The 19347-nt window shown below is 49.6% G+C and overlaps 1 protein-coding gene across 2 annotated transcripts in view; it reads left to right on the top strand.

Moving 5' to 3' along the window:
- DDX10 (DEAD-box helicase 10) overlaps positions 1–19347 on the top strand; it is a 518528-nt gene that overhangs the window by 108633 nt on the left and 390548 nt on the right. For both annotated transcript variants that reach the window (XM_063951594.1, XM_063951595.1), the window contains exon 13: positions 6459–6843. In XM_063951594.1, the coding sequence (XP_063807664.1) occupies positions 6459–6843 (385 nt within the window). The remainder of the gene's footprint in view (positions 1–6458; positions 6844–19347) is intronic.

Below are 19347 nucleotides of genomic sequence, written 5' to 3'. Positions count from 1 at the left end.
TTGAAGCATCCCCAGCATCCTCTAGGACGTATGAGAAAATAGGATTTTAATACCTACCAGCAAATCCTTTTCTCTTAGTCTGTAGAGAATGCTGGGCGCCCGTCCCAGTGCGTACTGTATCTGCAGTTATTGGTTATAGTTACACACAGATTGTGTTGAGTTCAGTCAGTTTGTGACTGATGTTGATCATGCCATTGCATGCGTTGTTGTTGAATGCCATGTTGTACGGCGTGTTGGAGGTGTGAGCTGGTATGTATCTCACCTTATTTTAAAATAATTAAATAAATCCTTTTCCTCGAAATGTCCGTCTCCCTGGGCACAGTTCCTATAACTGGAGTCTGGAGGAGGGGTATAGGGGGAGGAGCCAGTTCACAGCCATTCAAAGTCTTATAGTGTGCCCATGTCTCCTGCGGATCCCGTCTATACCCCATGGTTCTTGAAGCATCCTCTACGGACTAAGAGAAAAGGATTTACCGGTAGGTATTAAAAATAAGAATTTACTCACCGGTAATTCTATTTCTCGTAGTCCGTAGTGGATGCTGGGGACTCCGTAAGGACCATGGGGAATAGACGGGCTCTGCAGGAGACTGGGCACTCTAAAAGAAAGATTAGGTATTATCTGGTGTGCACTGGCTCCTCCCTCTATGCCCCTCCTCCAGACCTCAGTTAGGGAAACTGTGCCCGGAAGAGCTGACACTACAAGTAAAGGATTTGGAATCCAGGGTAAGACTCATACCAGCCACACCAATCACACCGTATAACTTGTGATAACCATACCCAGTTAACAGTATGAACAACAACTGAGCCTCAATCAACGGATGGCTCATAACAATAACCCTTTAGTAAGCAATAACTATATACACATATTGCAGAAGAAGTCCGCACTTGGGACGGGCGCCCAGCATCCACTACGGACTACGAGAAATAGAATTACCGGTGAGTAAATTCTTATTTTCTCTGACGTCCTAGTGGATGCTGGGGACTCCGTAAGGACCATGGGGATTATACCAAAGCTCCCAAACGGGCGGGAGAGTGCGGACGACTCTGCAGCACCGAATGAGCAAACTCAAGGTCCTCCTCAGCCAGGGTATCAAACTTGTAGAACTTAGCAAATGTGTTTGAACCCGACCAAGTAGCAGCTCGGCAAAGCTGTAAAGCCGAGACCCCTCGGGCAGCCGCCCAAGAAGAGCCCACCTTCCTTGTGGAATGGGCTTTTACTGATTTTGGATGCGGCAATCCAGCCGCAGAGTGAGCCAGCTGAATCGTGCTACAGATCCAGCGAGCAATAGTCTGCTTCGAAGCAGGAGCGCCAACCTTGTTGGCTGCATACAGAATAAACAGCGAGTCAGACTTTCTGACTCCCGCCGTTCTGGAAACATAAATTTTCAAAGCCCGGACTACGTCCAGCAACTTGGAATCCTCCAAGTCCCTAGTAGCCGCAGGCACCACAATAGGTTGGTTCAAATGAAACGATGATACCACCTTAGGGAGAAATTGGGGACGAGTCCTCAATTCTGCCCTGTCCATATGGAAGATCAGATAGGGGCTTTTACATCACAAAGCCGCCAATTCTGACACACGCCTAGCCGAAGCTAAGGCCAATAGCATGACCTCTTTCCACGTGAGATATTTTAGCTCCACGGTCTTAAGTGGCTCAAACCAGTGGGATTTCAGGAAATCCAACACAACGTTAAGATCCCAAGGTGCCACTGGTGGCACAAAAGGAGGCTGAATATGCAGCACTCCCTTTACAAACGTCTGAACCTCAGGCAGTGAAGCCAGTTCTTTTTGAAAGAAAATGGATAGGGCCGAGATCTGAACCTTTATGGACCCTAATTTGAGGCCCATAGTCACACCTGACTGTAGGAAATGCAGAAAACGACCCAACTGGAAGTCCTCTGTAGGGGCCTTCCTGGCCTCACACCAAGCAACATATTTCCGCCATATGCGGTGATAATGCTTTGCTGTCACATCCTTCCTAGCTCTTATCAGCGTAGGAATTACTTCATCCGGTATACCCTTTTCCGCTAGGATCCGGCGTTCAACCGCCATGCCGTCAAACGCAGCCGCGGTAAGTCTTGGAAGACACAGGGCCCCTGCTGCAACAGGTCCTGTCTGAGAGGCAGAGGCCATGGGTCCTCTGTGACCATCTCTTGAAGTTCTGGGTACCAAGTCCTTCTTGGCCAATCCGGAACAATGAGCATCGTTCTCACTCCTCTTTTTCTTACTCTTCTCAGTACCTTGTGTATGAGAGGAAGAGGAGGAAACACATATACCGACTGGAACACCCACGGAGTTACCAGTGCGTCCACAGCTATCGCCTGAGGGTCCCTTGACCTGGCGCAATATTTTTTTAGCTTTTTGTTTAGGCGGGACGCCATCATGTCCACCTGTGGCCTTTCCCACCGATTTGCAATCTGTTCGAAGACTTCTTGATGAAGTCCCCACTCTCCCGGGTGGAGGTCGTGCCTGCTGAGGAAGTCTGCTTCCCAGTTGTCCACTCCCGGAATGAACACTGCTGACAGTGCTTGTACGTGATTCTCCGCCCAACGAAGAATCCTTGTGGCTTCCGCCATCACCACCCTGCTTCTTGTGCCGCCCTGTCGGTTTTACATGGGCGACTGCCGTGATGTTGTCTGACTGAATCAGCACTGGTTGGTCTCAAAGCAGGGGCTCCGCTTGACTCAGGGCGTTGTATATGGCCCTTAATTCCAGTATGTTTATGTGCAGACGAGTCTCCTGACTTGACCACAGCCCCTAGAAGTTTCTTCCCTGAGTGACTGCCCCCCATCCGCGGAGGCTTGCATCCGTGGTCACCAGGACCCAGTCCTGTATGCCGAACCTGCGGCCCTCGAGAAGATGAGCACTCTGCAGCCACCACAGAAGAGACACCCTGGCCCTCGGGGACAGGGCGATCAGCCGATGCATCTGAAGATGCGATCCGGACCACTTGCCCAACAGATCCCACTGAAAGATCCTGGCATGGAACCTGCCGAAAGGAATGGCTTCGTATGACGCTACCATCTTTCCCAGGACTCGCGTGCAGTGATGCACCGACACCTGCTTTGGTTTCAGGAGATCCCTGACCATGGTCACTAACTCCTGAGCCTTCTCCTCCGGGAGAAATACCTTCTTCTGTTCTGTGTCCAGAATCATGCCCAGGAAGGGCAGACGCGTCGTAGGAATCAGCTGCGACTTTGGAATATTCAGAATCCAGCCGTGCCGTAGCAACACTTCCTGAGAGTGCGCTACGCTGACCAACAACTGCTCTCTGGACCTCGCCTTTATGAGGAGATCGTCCAAATACGGGAAAACTGTAACTCCTTGCTTCCGGAGAAGTACCATCATCTCCGCCATTACCTTGGTAAAGACTCTCGGTGCCGTGGATAGACCAAACGGCAACGTCTGGAATTGGTAATGACAGTCCTGTACCACAAACCTGAGGTACTCCTGGTGAGGCGGATAAATGGGGACATGCAAGTACGCATCCTTGATGTCCAGAGATACCATAAAATCCCCCTATTCCAGGCTGGCAATGACCGCTCTGAGCGATTCCATTTTGAACTTGAACTTTTTTATGTAAATGTTCAAGGATTTTAAATTTAGAATGGGTCTTACCGAACCGTCCGGTTTCGGTACCACAAACAGTGTGGAATAGTAACCCCTTCCCTGCTGAAGGGGGGGTACCATTATTATCACTTGCTGGAGGTACAGCTTGTGAATAGGCGTCTGGACTATCTCCCTCCCCGTGGGAGAAGCTGGCAAGGCGGATTTTAGGTAACGGTAAGGGGGCGTCACTTCGAATTCCAGCTTGTATCCCTGAGATACAATTTGTATAGCCCAAGGATCCACTTGTGAGCGAACCCACTGGTTGCAGAAATTTCGGAGACGCGCCCCCACCGCTCCTGGCTCCGCGTGTGGAGCCCCAGCGTCATGCGGTGGACTTAGTGGAAGCAGGGGAGGACTTTTGTTCCTGAGAACTGGCTGCATGGTGCAGCTTCTTTCCTCTACCCCTGCCTCTGGCAAGAAAGGATGCACCTCTGACTCTCTTGCTTTTTTGAGAACGAAAGGACTGCATTTGGTAATACGGTGCTTTCTTAGGCTGTGAGGAAACCTGTGGCAAGAAAGTCGACTTTCCAGCTGTCGCTGTGGATACGAGGTCCGAGAGACCGTCCCCAAACAATTCCTCACCCTTATAAGGCAAAACCTCCATGTGGTTTTTAGAGTCGGCATCCCCTGTCCATTGCCGAGTCCATAAGACCCTCCTGGCAGAAATGGACATTGCATTTATTCGAGAGCCCAGCAGGCAAATGTCCCTCTGGGCATCCCGCATATCCCGCATATATAAGACGACGTCTTTAATATGGCCAAGTGTTAGCAATATGGTATCCCTGTCCAGGGTATCCAACCCCTCTGACAGAGTATCTGTCCATGCTGCAACAGCACTGCACATCCAAGCTGAAGCAATAGCCGGTCTCAGTAGAGTACCAGAGTGTGTATACACAGACTTCAAGATACCTTCCTGCTTCCTATCCGCAGGTTCCTTTAGGGCGGCCGTATCCTGAGATGGCAGGGCCACTCTTTTAGATAAGCGCGTCAGGGCCTTGTCAACCCTAGGGGAGGATTCCCAGCGTAACCTATCCGTTGGCGGGAAAGGGTACGCCATAAGTATTCTCTTGGGAATCACCACTTTCTTATCAGGGGAAGACCACGCTTCTTCACATAACTCATTTAATTTATGTGACGGGGGAAAAGTCACTGGCTGCTTTTTCTCCCCAAACATATTTACCCTCTTGTCAGGGACAGGGTCAGCCTCTGAAATGTGTAATACATTTTTCATTGCAATAATCATGTATCGGATGGCCTTAGTCATTTTGGGCTGTAATAGTGCCTCATCCTCGTCGACGCTGGAGTCGGACTCCGTGTCGACATCTGTGTCAACCAACTGAGATAGTGGGCGTTTTTGAGACGCTGACGGCCTCTGAGGCGCCTGGGCAGGCCTGGGTTGAGAGACCGGCTCTCCCCCGGCAGCAACATAATCAAATCTCTTATGTAATGAGTTTACATTGTCATTTAAGACCTTCCACATATCCATCCAATCAGGTGTCGGCACCGACGGGGGCGACACCACATTTATCTGCACTTGCTCCGCCTCCACGTAACCCTCCTCATCAAACATGTCGACACAGCCGTACCGACACACAGCACAAACACAGGGAATGCTCTGACTGAGGACAAGGTCTATGGGGAGACAGAGAAAGAGTATGCCAGCACACACCACAGCGCTATATACACAGGGATACACACTACCAGAAGTGAATTTTTCCCAATAGCTGCTGTATCAATACACCTTTTGCCTAAATTTATGTGCCCCCCCTCTCTTTTTACCCTCTTAGTGCCAGGAGACTGCAGGGGAGAGCCTGGGGAGCGTCCTTCCAGCGGAGCTGTGAAGAGAAATGGCGCTGGTGTGCTGAGGAAGAAGGCCCCGCCCCCTCAGTGGCGGGCTTCTGTCCCGCTGTTTCTGACTAAAAAATGGCGGGGGTTTTACACATATACAGTCACAGACTGTATTATGTGTCTTTTTTATGCCAAAGGTATTCTTATTGCTGCCCAGGGCGCCCCCCCCCCCCAGCGCCCTGCACCCTACAGTGACCGGAGTTTGTGGTGTGCAGTGGGAGCAATGGCGCACAGCTGCGGTGCTGTGCGCTACCTTAATGAAGACAGGAGTCTTCAGCCGCCGATTTCATCACCAACTTCTGATCTTCTGGCTCTGCGAGGGGGACGGCGGCGCGGCTCCGGACGACCGAGGACCTTTGCCTGTGTTCGAACCCTCTGGAGCTAATGGTGTCCAGTAGCCTAAGAAGCGCAACCTAGCTGTGAACAGGTACGTTTGCTTCTCTCCCCTCGGTCCCACGTAGCAGTGAGTCTGTTGCCAGCAGATCTCACTGAAAATAAAAAACCTAACATTACTTTCTTTACTAGCAGGCTCAGGAGAGCCCACTAGGTGCATCCAGCTCTGGCCGGGCACAGATTCTAACTGAGGTCTGGAGGAGGGGCATAGAGGGAGGAGCCAGTGCACACCAGATAGTACCTAATCTTTCTTTTAGAGTGCCCAGTCTCCTGCGGAGCCTGTCTATTCTCCATGGTCCTTACAAAGTCCCCAGCATCCACTAGGACGTCAGAGAAATCCTATTTTTTGTCGTATGTACTGTGAATATGCAGAGAACGCCAGTGTTGCCCGCTTCCCCCTTGGAGAAAGCCCCCGTGCCCTGCTATTACCTGAATCTATATAAAGGAATATATAAACACTACTTTAACAAGTGAAACAATAGGTGCTGTGCGGAGATCTGGTTTATTGATTTGACTGTTCTTGTATTTCTTGGTCATCATTGTCACTGCTGTTTTTGTTTTAAAATTCTTGTTATTGCTGTTTGAGTTTACTGACTCTCATGGTGCAGGTCATTGGGTCTTGCGGTAGCCCCGAGGGTCCGATTCCTCCAGAAAGCCCAGACCACCCAGCTTTCAGTAACAGAGCCCAGTGATGAGCTTCAGGAACCTGGTACCATCAGTGATGAGGACATCGAGGCCTTCAAAAGTCAGTTTGGTGGGAAGAGAGTGGAGCAGGAGAATGAAGGGGATACAGCAGATTCCGACCTACACGGTGAGGAAAGCGATCAGGTTGATGATTCCGGAGAAGAGGGAGATAAGACCTTGGAGGCGGGGAAAGAAACTGCTTTTCGGTTTACAAATGATGATGATGAAGATGATGACTGTCGAGATCTTGATATTTTTACTGTGAAGAGAAGAGATGTGTTTGGCGTTCTCGAAGGGGAAACTGCACCGGTAAGCTTCACTTATAGTGATCATGTTTATGGTGTACAGTATTTCTTCTGTCATTATATATTAGTCTGTATGTGTACAATGTTAAGGTGTACATAAACTTAAAATAGTAAGCTGGTGCCAGAGGAGAAAGTTCCCCCCCCCCCCCCCCCCCCCCCCCTAGTTTTCTCTATTAATAGGTTTTTAACAATACAGATTTATGTTGGTCCCAGTTGTCTTTAAGGTCATACTTTTTTTTTTCTGTAACTTCTTTTGCAATAAGCACTGACTACTCTTTGAGGGACAATGCATGCTGAAACTTGTAGTGACACTATACATGAAGAGTTGCAACTGCCCACATATGTCCCAGAATGTAACTTCTTAAAACCAGTTTTGTATTTGAAATGTTTCTGTTAGTCGCATAATACATTGGGGCAGATGTACTATTCCTGGAGAAGGGATAAAGCAGTGATAAAGCAGTGATAAGTGCAAGGTGATAACGCACCAGCCAATCAGCACCTAAAGCCCAGTACTCACGGGCCGATCAAGGAGAGATGCGTGCTGAGCGAACCGCTCAGCACACATCTCTCCTGCCGCTCAGCACAGCGCGATCTGTGCTGAGCGTGCGGGGGGAGACGGGGGGGCCGCTCACTTCACCCAGCGGGTGAAGTGAGCGACCCGCTAGATTGGCCTGCATGCAGGCCAATCTAGCAGCGGCGATAGCGATGTGCGGGGCCGCGCATCGCTATCGCCGAGGGGGCTACACACGGAGCGATCCTGCCGATATTCTAAGCAATCTAGTCAGATTGCTTAGAATATCGCTCCGTGAGTACCCCCCTTAACTCATTTTTCAAATCCGTAATGATTGACTGGTGCGTTATCACCTTGCACTTATCACTGCTTTATCACTTCTTTATCCCTTCTCCAGGTTAATACATCTGCCCCACTGTCCTGGTGCTTTGGGGTTCATGTGTCTCCTTCATCGCTCCTGTTTCCAGCCCTTGGTGTCTGCTTTGCTTTCAGTGAAATGAGACAGAATTTATTCCAAGAACCTTACATTATTTGGCTGCTGAGTTACATTTCCTTCCATTCTATCATGTGTAATTTGTGAATGGAAAGGTGACAGCCAAATGTAACTTTTTTATTGTACGAATACTAAATACAGTTACAAGTATGATAGCTGAAAGCTATGTTCAAATAACAGAAGAGGTTTTACAAGATATGCTTAATTATATTCACATTATGCACATTTGTTTAGTATTCCCAGAGGGTAACTTGTCCTAATGCTTACCTCCAATAGTAAATGAATGCATGGAACTCTTACCTTACACCTGAAGTTCTGTTGTGCATACATTGAAAGCTGCAGCACTAAAAGTTATCTCTGTTCTACATGTTACCGTGGTTGCAGCAGGGCTGTGAACCAGTCCAAACCCTGATAGCCAGGTTCTGATTGGTTCCCCCATAAGGCTGCACAGTCCTGTTTTAGGCCGTGGCTTTGAGAGGAAGTTGGAAGCCCCGAGCAATATACTGCTTCATAGGGAATGGTGCCCTAGCAAGGATGAATAGTCGGATTTATGGTCTAAAGGGCCCCATACACTTACGCGACATGTCCGTCTGACATGTCGCAGGCGATCACCCCGGCAGCCGCCCGGGTGGCAGGATCGCCCGAGATGCATCGTATGCTGTCCTTTTGCATACAATGTATCTTGGGCGATCCCAGCCATGCTTGCGGGGTCGGACATGATTGAATGTGCAGCACATTCAGTCTGGAGGATCCGATCCGATGCTCACAGGAACAACTCCAAAATGCCGGATTTCATCCGATATATCAGGCCGAATACCCAAAATCGGATGAAATTGGGCATTATCGTCCTAGTGTATGGGGCCCTTTACCTTGATAAATCCTTTTCTTGTAGTGCAATAGGGGGCACAGGAGATGCTTATATGCTGGGTATTGGTGATGTGAGCGTGAACAGTCACCAGAGAGTTAAACGAATGTTCCCAGCATGCCTCAGTCTCCCTTCCCTTATACCCTGCCCCTCTGGCCCGGATCTGCCAGTTTTGTTAGCCCAAAGCAGGAAAGAGGAAGGAAGACCCAGACACAGACAGAAACAACCTTACTGTAAAAAACACCACATATTCACTGGTATAGAAACAAGATCCTGTAAGTCAGGTGCGTCAGGGAGGGCATCCTGTGCTCCCTATTGGATTACAGGAAAAGGATTTATCAAGGTAAGACCAAAAATCCGACTTTCTTGTGTGCCTACTAGGGAACACAGGAGATGCTTATACGCTGGGACGTTCTACAGCTGTTCCCTCTCGGGCGGGGACGCTCCTGGACTACACTAAGGACATTACACCCAAATGTTGTGTCTGCTGACGCAAAATTATCAAAAGGTGTAGAACCTAATAAAGGTTTGAGCAGAAGACCATGAGGCTCCATGGCTAGCTGCCCAAGAATCTCCAACCGAACCGGTGGAGTAAGTTGTAGCCCCCGAAGAGACAGGAAGATCAGCCACCAGATAGACGTGACGAACAGTTGACCTAATCCAATGTCTGCTTCAAGGCCTTGAACAAATAAGGAGTCCGACTTACGAACCTCCTTAGTTTGCTCCACATAAAGCCGAAGAGCTCGGACAACATCCAGAGTTGCCTCTTCCGTGGATCCCTCCAAAAATGCAGGGACCACTATCTCCTTGTTTACATGAAACCCAGACACCACCATGGGCAGGTAGGCCAGACGTGTGTGAAACACCACTTTGTGTGAATGGAAGACTAAAAAGGGTGAATGCCATGATAAAGCACTAAGGTCTGACACCCTTCTGGCCGCTGAGATGACCAACAGAAAAAAATTCTTCCACGTGAGCCTCTAAAGCAGGCTTGTCCAACCCGCGGCCCGCGGGCCGCATGCGGCCCAAGTCGGCTAGTAATGCGGCCCAGGAGCTGCGCTGCAGCAGAGGGTTTTTTTGTTTTTTTTCCCGAGTACGGACACCACATGTGAGGCTGATCCGGCCCCAGCAAGTTGTCAGCACATCCTGATTGGATTGCTGCTGCTGGGACCAGCACCAGCTCACGCCCTCTCCGCTGTCAGTCACAGTGTAGCCCTCCTCCGCTGCATAGCGGCACACGTGACTGAGCAGCGCGAGAGTAGAGGAGCCCAGCAGAGAAGTTGGTTGTACAAGAACACGTGGAGCGGCGGACGGAGACGGAGGCAGCGCTGCAGGAACGGTAAGTATGTGTCTGTGCGTGTGTGTTTTTTTTTTACAGCTACAAGGGGCACAGTACATGGGCGCAGCTACAAGGGGCACAATACAAGGGGGCAGCTACAGTGCCACAACTACAAGGGGCACAGTACAAGGGGGCAGCTACAAGGGGGCAGCTACAGGGCCACAACTACAAGAGGCACAGTACAAGGGGGCATCTACAAGGGGGCAGCTACAGGGCCACAACTACAAGGGGCACAACTACAAGGGGCACAGTACAAGGGTGCAGCTACAGGGCAACAACTACAAGGGGCACAACTAGAAGGGGCACAGTACAAGGGGCACAGCTGCAGGGGCACAACTACAAGGGGCACAGTACAAGGGGGCAGCTACAAGGGGGCAGCTACAGGGCCACAACTACAAGAGGCACAGTACAAGGGGGCATCTACAAGGGGGCAGCTACAGGGCCACAACTACAAGGGGCACAACTACAAGGGGCACAGTACAAGGGTGCAGCTACAGGGCAACAACTACAAGGGGCACAACTAGAAGGGGCACAGTACAAGGGGCACAGCTGCAGGGGCACAACTACAAGGGGCACAGTAAAAGGGGGCAGCTACAAGGGACACAGTACAAGGGGTCAGCTACAGGGGCACAACTACAAGGGGCGCAGCTACAGGGGCACAGCTGCAGGGGCACAACTACAAGGGGCACAGTAAAAGGGGGCAGCTACAAGGGACACAGTACAAGGGGTCAGCTACAGGGGCACAACTACAAGGGGCGCAGCTACAAGGGCACAACTACAAGGGGCGCAGCTACAGGGGCGCAGCTACAAGGGGCGCAGCTACAGGGGCACAGCTACAAGGGGCGCAGCTACAGGGGCACAACTACAAGGGGCGCAGCTACAGGGGCGCAGCTACAGGGGCACAGCTACAAGGGGCGCAGCTACACGGGCACAGCTACAAGGGGCACAGTACAAGGGGCACAGTACAAGGGGCGCAGCTACAGGGGCACAGCTACAAGGGGCACAGTACAAGGGGCGCAGCTACAGGGGCACAACTACAAGGGACGCAGATACAGGGGCACAGCTACAAGGGGCGCAGCTACAGGGGCACAACTACAAGGGACGCAGCTACAGGGGCACAGCTACAAGTAAGTTTAATATGTTAACTATGTTTTCTATGGTTTTTTGGGATGATCAGGTATCGTTACTGTTATTTTATTTTATGTGCGGCCCAATCTAAATTTTCATCTTCTAATGTGGCCCAGGGAAGGTGAAAGGTTGGACACCCCTGCTCTAAAGGCTCAAACAGAGGAGACTGAGGAGCCCTAATAACCAGAGTAAGATCCCAGTGGCCTACCGGAGGCACAAATGGAGGCTGAACATGCAAAACCCCCTGCAAAAAAGTCTGAATATGCCGCAAAATTGTCAGCCGACGCTGGAAGAGAACTGATAGAGCCGTTACCTGAAGCTTCAATGAAGAAAGTCTAAGACCCATATCCAGACCTGCCTGCAGGAAGGAAAGTAAGTGGGACCCTTGGATTGAACTCCCTTGAAGCACACCAGGTGAAGTATGTTTTCCTAACACTGTTGTAAATCCTTGCCAATGAAAGCTTCCTGGCTTTTAACATAGGGGTCTATTCAATTAGTGTCGGAATTTCCTACAAGTTGGAAAAACGTAACTTTTTGACTTTTTTAGGTCGAATCTGGATTTGACCTCTTCAGTTCCAGAGCCGCGGATCCACATTTTTTTTTGTCGAATTTGCGGGCGTTTCAGACAGTCGAATTGGCATTGTCGAAAACAGATAATAAACCTGTTGAAACGCCCCCGCAATTGAATAGGGGGTGTGATATTAGAGCCGTATTTCCGACTCGTCGGAAATTCCAACTCTAATTGAATAGACCCCATAGTCTGAATGACTTCCTCAGAATAACCCTTCTTCTTCAGGACTGATGTCTCAACAGCCATGCCGTCAAAGCTAAACTGTCCAGATCTGGATGAAGGCATGGTCCCTGGTAGGAGAATATCTGGTCTCTGAGGTAGTTGAAGTGGTGCGTTGATGGAAAGACTACGCAGATTTGCGTACCATCCTCTCTGAGGCCAATCCTGGGCTATCAGAATCATGGTACCGCCTTCCTTCTTGAATTTGCAGATTATGCGTAGGATCATCTGGACTGGAGGAAAGATGTAGAGTAGCTGAAATGACCATGGAGCCGTTTGTCAATCTACCAGGAAAGCTTTGGGATCTCTTCTTCGAGCCCCATACCTCTAAACCTCGTGATTGTGACGTGATGCCATCATGTCGATGTCGGGAAGACCCCATCGTTGGACCAGTATCTGAAACACCTCCGAGTGTAATGCCCACTCGCCGGAGTAAATGTCCTGACGACTCAAAAAGTCTGCCTCCCAGTTGAGTACTCCGGATACTGAGACTGCTGGTAGATTTCTGCCCAGCAAAAGATCCTCAGTATCTCTGTCATTGCCTCTTGACTGTGCGTACCCCCCTGATGATTTATGTAGGCCACCGCTGCCATGTTGTCTGACTGCACTTTTACCGGCGCCTTTGGATGAGGTGTTCTGCTACAGAAAGAGCTCGGAAGATTGCTCTGAGCTCCAACACATTTATTGAGAGCTGACCTTCCTAAGAGCTGAAACATGGCTGCTTATCATTAAAATTGCGGATAAACAAGAGGGAGGCGTATTTATCCTGAAGCAGGAAGTTAGCTCAGGCTCCAAGCAAGCCTCAGGGACAGGGGGAGGGGCTGCAGACATGACCTGCTCCCCCTCAGGTGCTAATTTAACCCCCAAAGACCTGCAGCATATGCCCTGGTGGTCTAGTGGTGTTGCGCAGTACTCTGTTCCCCCACCGCACCTGCCTCCCACTGTCTCTCCGCAGCAGTGAGGATTGCCACCAGCTGCCTTAGCAACAGGGAGCCTTTCACTCACCTTCCCGTTTCTGGTATCTGGATGCGGGGTCTTCCGAAAGTGTTTGCTTTCCACTGAGCAGAGGCGTAACTAGGGTTTTCGGAGCCCAGGGCTAGATGAAGAGTGCGTGCGCGGCAAAAAAAGGGTGTGGCCACACTCCAGAAAGGGTGTGGCCATGCTCCAGAAGGGGTGTGGCCACTGAAAATGCCCCACAGTGCCAGTTACATGCCCCACAGTGCCAGTTACATGCCCCACAGTGCCAGTTACAATGCCCCACAGTGCCAGATACATGCCCCACAGTGCCAGTTGCAATGCCCCACAGTGCCAGTTGCAATGCCCCACAGTGCCAGTTGCAATGCCCCACAGTGCCAGTTGCATTGCCCCACAGTGCCAGTGTTTTTTTAAGTTTACCTGCAGCGTCGAGGAGAAAGAGAGGGGACAGGCAGCAGTGTACACTGCTAGAGCCCGCCCCCATTCTCTGCAAGCACTCGCGACTCCCCACATGTGCTTCATGTGGGGATCGGTGGACCTTTCCTCCCTTCGTATGTGCGCTGCTGTCGCGCACCCGCAATGTAGATGTGCGGAGGGGGGGGGGGGGGGGAACGAGGCTCCTGGCTGTGCTGCCTGTACTGTGTGACAGGCACAGCAGCCGGGGAGATAGGGAGAGCGCCGCGGGTAGCGCCGGCGGAATCCCTGTCGCATGGGGTGAGCGGGCCGTGTAGGTGCCGGTGGCGTCCCCCTCTGCTGGGTCTGCCACGGCGCCCAGGACACGTGCCCTGCTCGCCCTGTGCTAGATATACCTCTGCCACTGAGGTCCCCCGTGGCGGAAGTCACCGACCCAGTCGCTGGTGCTGCCGCCATCGCCGGGTATTGGAGCTGCTGTATAGGGCTGAACACCACTCTGTAAAGGTGCCGCTCATGCAAGCACCAAAGGAAAAATACTGGCAGGTCCGGGCCAGAGGGGCAGCGTATAGAGGAAGGGGGGACTGAGGCATGCTGGGAACACTCATCTAACTCTTCGGTGCCTGCTCACTCCCACATCACCAATACACAGCATATAAGCATCTCCTGTGGATGCACAAGAAATAGATTTTTAACCTTTCTGTATGTGTTTGTTTAATTACAGTATGAGCTTCTGCCAACTCTATATAATAAAATGCTAACTCTGCTCCTCACCTCTCTGAGGAGAATTCAAGTGTTTTGCACGCCGACGGCCACTAGATGGTGCCCAACGGAGCAGTTCAAGTGTTGCTCCGCTCGGGTGCGCACAGCCGCGGGGGGCTGACATTAATGTTGTTCCGCCATTTTGATGGGCTGGTAATTAGCCGTAAATAATGATGCTTATTTTTGCCTGTCACATGTGCAGCCCAGCCACTGTATTCTGTATTTGCTGAAAGTCAGCAACATTCAGATATCCTGTAAGAATAGCATTTTCTATTTGAAATTTTAAAACTCAATCTTAAGAGTTCTGCCGGCTGTCAGTGTCTGTCTGTATACCTGCAGCGAAGCTGTATAGCAGGATGGCAGTTGTATGTGTTTCGGTGGCAGACGTTTCCAGAAGCACTGCCGCATAGTGTGCTGCTTTATCCTGTGTCACACACTTACTGACAGGACAGAAGCTTGTACTGTCTGACTGACTTACAGTCTCCTATACAGCTGACCTCTCTGCACAGACTGCATATTTCTCTCATACATGGGGATATTTACTTGTGCTGCAGAATCGCACTCCCAGAAGACATAACTATTACAGTGTGGCTTTATGTTCCACTAAACCTTGTGTATTATTGTTATGCTCTGTGTATTTCTTCTCGTCAGCTTATTGACAGCAGTGCTTGTTAGTTCCAAGCGAATGTACGGCCTGGACGCTGAACAGATTAGGGCTAAAACCTCTCAAGAGTGACCAGACTATCATAAATATACTATTGTCTTTTATTTATTAAAGCAGCCAAGTATTGCACAGAGCTGTACATTGCCAGGATCCTGATACAAGAAATAGCATGATACAGAAGGGAGCTCACAGTCTAAGGGGTATAATCAATTAGGGTCGGATCCATTCCGACATGCATTTGTCGGAATGGATCCGAAATCTCCTATTCAAATCTCATCTCAATTCGACTTTTAAAAAGTGGAATTGAGATGAGGGACCCAGAGGAGGAGAGGGAGGGAGCCGCGGGGACAGCCGCCGGCAGACGGAGGAGATCAGCGCTGCAGGAGGATGTCACACAGCCGCCAGACCTCACGGAAGTGTCCACCCGGCTCCAGCAAGCGTGACCTCACTTGCTGGAGCCGGGTGGACGCTACCGTGAGACATCCTGATGCAGCGCTGTGCTGTAGCGCTTCTCTCCCCTGTATGCCCGCGGCTGTCCCCCGTCTCTCCGCGCCACCCCCCCTCTCTCCTCCTCTGGGTCCCACATCTCAGTCCGATGTTTTTTTATGTTTGACTGAGATGGTCGGAAACGGGCCCAAATCCTGTCGAATTTGGCCCCGTTTCACTCAAAAGTACGTGAATCGGCAGCTATACCGCTGATTCACGAACTATTTGAAAAATCGAATTACCCGACTTGTCAAATAAAAACTGCTGGGACTGAATAGGTTGAATCACGATTCGACCTGAAAAAGTCGAAAACTGCCGTCTTTTCGACAGACGGCAGCTTTCGACACCAATTGAATATACCCCTAAAGGTGGGTAAACAGGTGGCGATATAGTGAACTATATCGCTCATTCTTCCCCTCCTGAGCGATATAGTTTATTATCATACTATATTGCCCAGTATGTATGGCACTGCCGCCGAGTGATGTGCGGACCTGCGGGTCGTTAACGACCCTCTGTCTCGGCCGTGCATGAAGCTCAATTTGGACTCATCGTTCAAAGCTGCATGCACCAGCCAGCCGCGGCATGACGCCACTGTGCGATATCATTAGTGATATCACACAGTGTGTATGACCGCCGTTGGATGGGCCGGCCTGGGAGGGGAAACGCTAGGCGATGTCGCTCACCGAGCACCTTAAGAACTGCGGTCTGCCCTTGATAAATAAGGTAGCTATATTTTTATTTAGCACAATATATAAACAAACTTTTTTTTTTTTTTGCGTAGTCCTCTATAATTTTGTTCGCGATTTTACTGTACTCCTAATTCTATGTAAATGTGAGTTAAGAACAAGCCACCAGCATAGCGATGAATACTTGTTTCGGGCCTGCATTCGTAGCATCGACCTGATTTTTGGATGTTGTCTGAGGTGCACATTAATTGCGGTCACGGGGTGTATTGCTTGGCAGCAGCGGAAAGTCTTGCCTTTCTCTGTGAGCTACTAAATGAACAAGCTGCTTCTGTTTTCATTGTCTAGTATCTGATGGATTTCTCTACTTTATGTTGCTTTAATCAGTTGTGACTGTCCTTGCACTCAATTAAAGTGTAACCTCCAAGCGTTCTCGTAAACACTCAGTGTATTATATTATATTGACACTGACCGTAAATTGGATAGTAACATGTACCCCGTGCTGTATTGTGACCATTTTCACCTCGATAGTCTTAAATGAGACCCATTCCTGAAAAAAAACAGATGAAACTTATTATACTGTAACTGTAGGTGCTATAATTGTATCATCTGCACAGGTGAAAAATATAGATCACTAATACCCCTTTCACACCGCACAAATAACCCCGTATCGACCCGGCATATTGCTGTGTCGACGTGGGGCGGTGTGAAAGGGCCATTGTCGAATTCCCGGGTCGCCTGACCCGGTATTTCAACCCGGGAATAAAGCAGTGTTATTCCTGGGTTGAATACCAGGTCAGTGGCAGCGTGAACGGGCTTGACTCGGGACCCCGTTGACTACAATAGGGAGAGGCAGTGCGGAGAAGAGCTCATCTCCCAGCGTCGCCCCTGGGTCCGCCCTCCCGCCGCTATGGCGCCCGGCATATTGCTGGGTCGGTAAACCAGCTGTTAGGGTCTAATGCTGGATCCCACCCGGGAAGGACCTTTTTCCAATTCCAATTCCCAGGTGGGATCCGTCATTGGCAGTGTGAAAGGGGTATTAGTGACTATGCAAACTTTCAAAAGAGGACAAGTAGAGGGGTTGCCTGTAGCAACCAGTCCGGCTCTAACTATCATTTTATAGAATGTCATACATAAATAAAAGCTAGAATTTTATTGGTTGCTGTGGGCAACATCTCCACTTGTCCTGTTTGGTAACTCTCCCCAATTAATGGGTAAAATTGGTGCATACACATGGTGAGATTTTTACTATCTTTACTTGAGATATTGGCGATGTGATACTGTACTTTGTACTAGATAGTCAAAATTGCCTTGCCCGCACAGTCTATTTTTCTTTAGAGCAAGCTGTGTACACATGGGGCGATATTGACTCACTTTCCTTACGATTTTGACTATATAGTCAAAATCGATGATCGGTGATATGTATATATGCTCCAGACCTCACAGGACAGACCCTGTCTCCCTGGGAAGAACTTTATTTTGTTTTTCCTCTGGAGGGTGAAATGCATGGGAGAGGGGATGAGGCTACTTAGCAGCATGTTATATTGATCCCCCCCTCCCACCACCACCACCATGCAATAACCTGGTTACATAATGTGGCTAGAAGTCTGTCCTGTTACAAGCGCTAACAGAGGTTTAGGTTTCCGCTGCACCAGCCTGTCCTCCCCTCCAACAGGCAAAACCTCGGTGAACTATGGAGAAAAGTCTTGGGCTTGCATTACCAGCGCTGGGGATCCCGGTGGTCAGCATACCTACCGCGGGATCCCAACAGAAGAATGTCGGCGGTGGGTGGCGAGCGCAGTGAAGCACCTTACGTGCTTGCTGCGCTTGCCGCGATGCGGGCTCTGTGGCGAGCTGTGCTAGCCACAGGTTCTATTCCCTCTCTATGGGTGTTGTGGACACCAACGAGTGGGAATAGTCCCTTATAGTCCCTGCCGACTGTCTAGATTTACAAGGGTGCAGGATGTAGCCATCGGTATGGCGACTGGCGGTGCCTGCGGGACAAGTGCATTCATGAGAACTCGCTTTGTACAGAGGTGTGATTGAGTAAATTATATGTTACCTCTCTGCTTTATTCTGCAGCTCCCCTGATGCACAGTACTCCGGCCTGTTGCACTAATGTTATGTTTTGTGCTTGCTGTTTCCAGTATCATTTGTACTAAGCAGTATGTCACTAGTGGGCAGTGCTCATATTAGGTATGACACTAGTGGGCAGTGCTCGTATTAGGTATGCCACTAGTGGCCAGGGATCGTATTAGGTGTGTCTCTAGTGGGCAGGCCTCGTATTTTGTGCAGGTTATCTGGCCAGGAAAACCTACCTTGTTTTTGCTTGCATCCTATCAGGGCTTTGACTGAGCCACTGTAAAACTTTTCATTTAGTTCTTGAACCACTCTACTGGATGTTTGGCCACATTTGCGATAATTGTCCTGCACAGGGACGGACTTGATCTAAGAATTGGCCAAGGTAAAAAGAGGGCGTAGCTACAAGTCACGGGGTCTGTGTGCTATGCAACATCTTTATTTATTTATTAGCAGTTTCTTATATAGCACAGCTTATTCCGTTGCGCTTTACAATTAGAACAACAGTTACAGAACAAAACTGGGCAGAGGACGGACAGACAGAGGTAGGAAGGCCCTGCTTACAATCTATAGGGAAATAGGCATTGACACACAAGGATAGATGCTACCTGTTGCATAATGGTCCACCAGATTGCTAGGTTCTTAATGGGTTGTATGATATGATCTGATCACCCAACAATGTTGGAAGACAAAATATGTGAGGTTATGTGGACTGTACAGAGAGGATGTAACTGGATAGGGAAGCATTGAAGGTTATGTGGGTGGGTCTGGAATGTGATAGACTTGTCTGAAGAGATGAGTTTTCAGGGAACGTTTAAAGGTTTGGAGACTAGAGGAGAGTCTTATTGTGCGTGGGAGTGCATTCCACAGAGTGGGTGAAGCCCGGGTAAAGTCCTGTAATTTTGAGTGGGAACAGGTAATACATGTGGATGAGAGACGCAGATCTTGTGCAGAGCGGAGAAGTCGGGTGGGGAGATATTTTGAGATGAGTGAAGAGATGTATAATGGTGCAGTTTGGTTAATAGCCTTATATGTAAGTAAAAGTATTTTATATTGAATACGGTAGAATACCGGTAACCAATGGAGGGACTGACCGAGCGGATCTGCAGACGATGAACGTCTAGCGAGGAAGAATAGCCTCGCAGCTGCATTTAAAATGGATTGTAGTGGTGAGAGCCTATGTTTGGGAAGACCAGTAAGGAGACAATTACAATAATCAATTTTGGGAGATGATGAGTGCATGGATTAGAGTTTTTGCAGTGTCGTGTGTAAGATAAGGGTGTATTTTGGATATGTTTTTTAGGTGCATCTAACATGATTTA

Source organism: Pseudophryne corroboree, chromosome 2 (assembly GCF_028390025.1).
Source record: "Pseudophryne corroboree isolate aPseCor3 chromosome 2, aPseCor3.hap2, whole genome shotgun sequence".
In the NCBI taxonomy this organism is placed as follows: domain Eukaryota; kingdom Metazoa; phylum Chordata; class Amphibia; order Anura; family Myobatrachidae; genus Pseudophryne; species Pseudophryne corroboree.
This window is presented reverse-complemented; position numbering and strand designations above follow the sequence as displayed.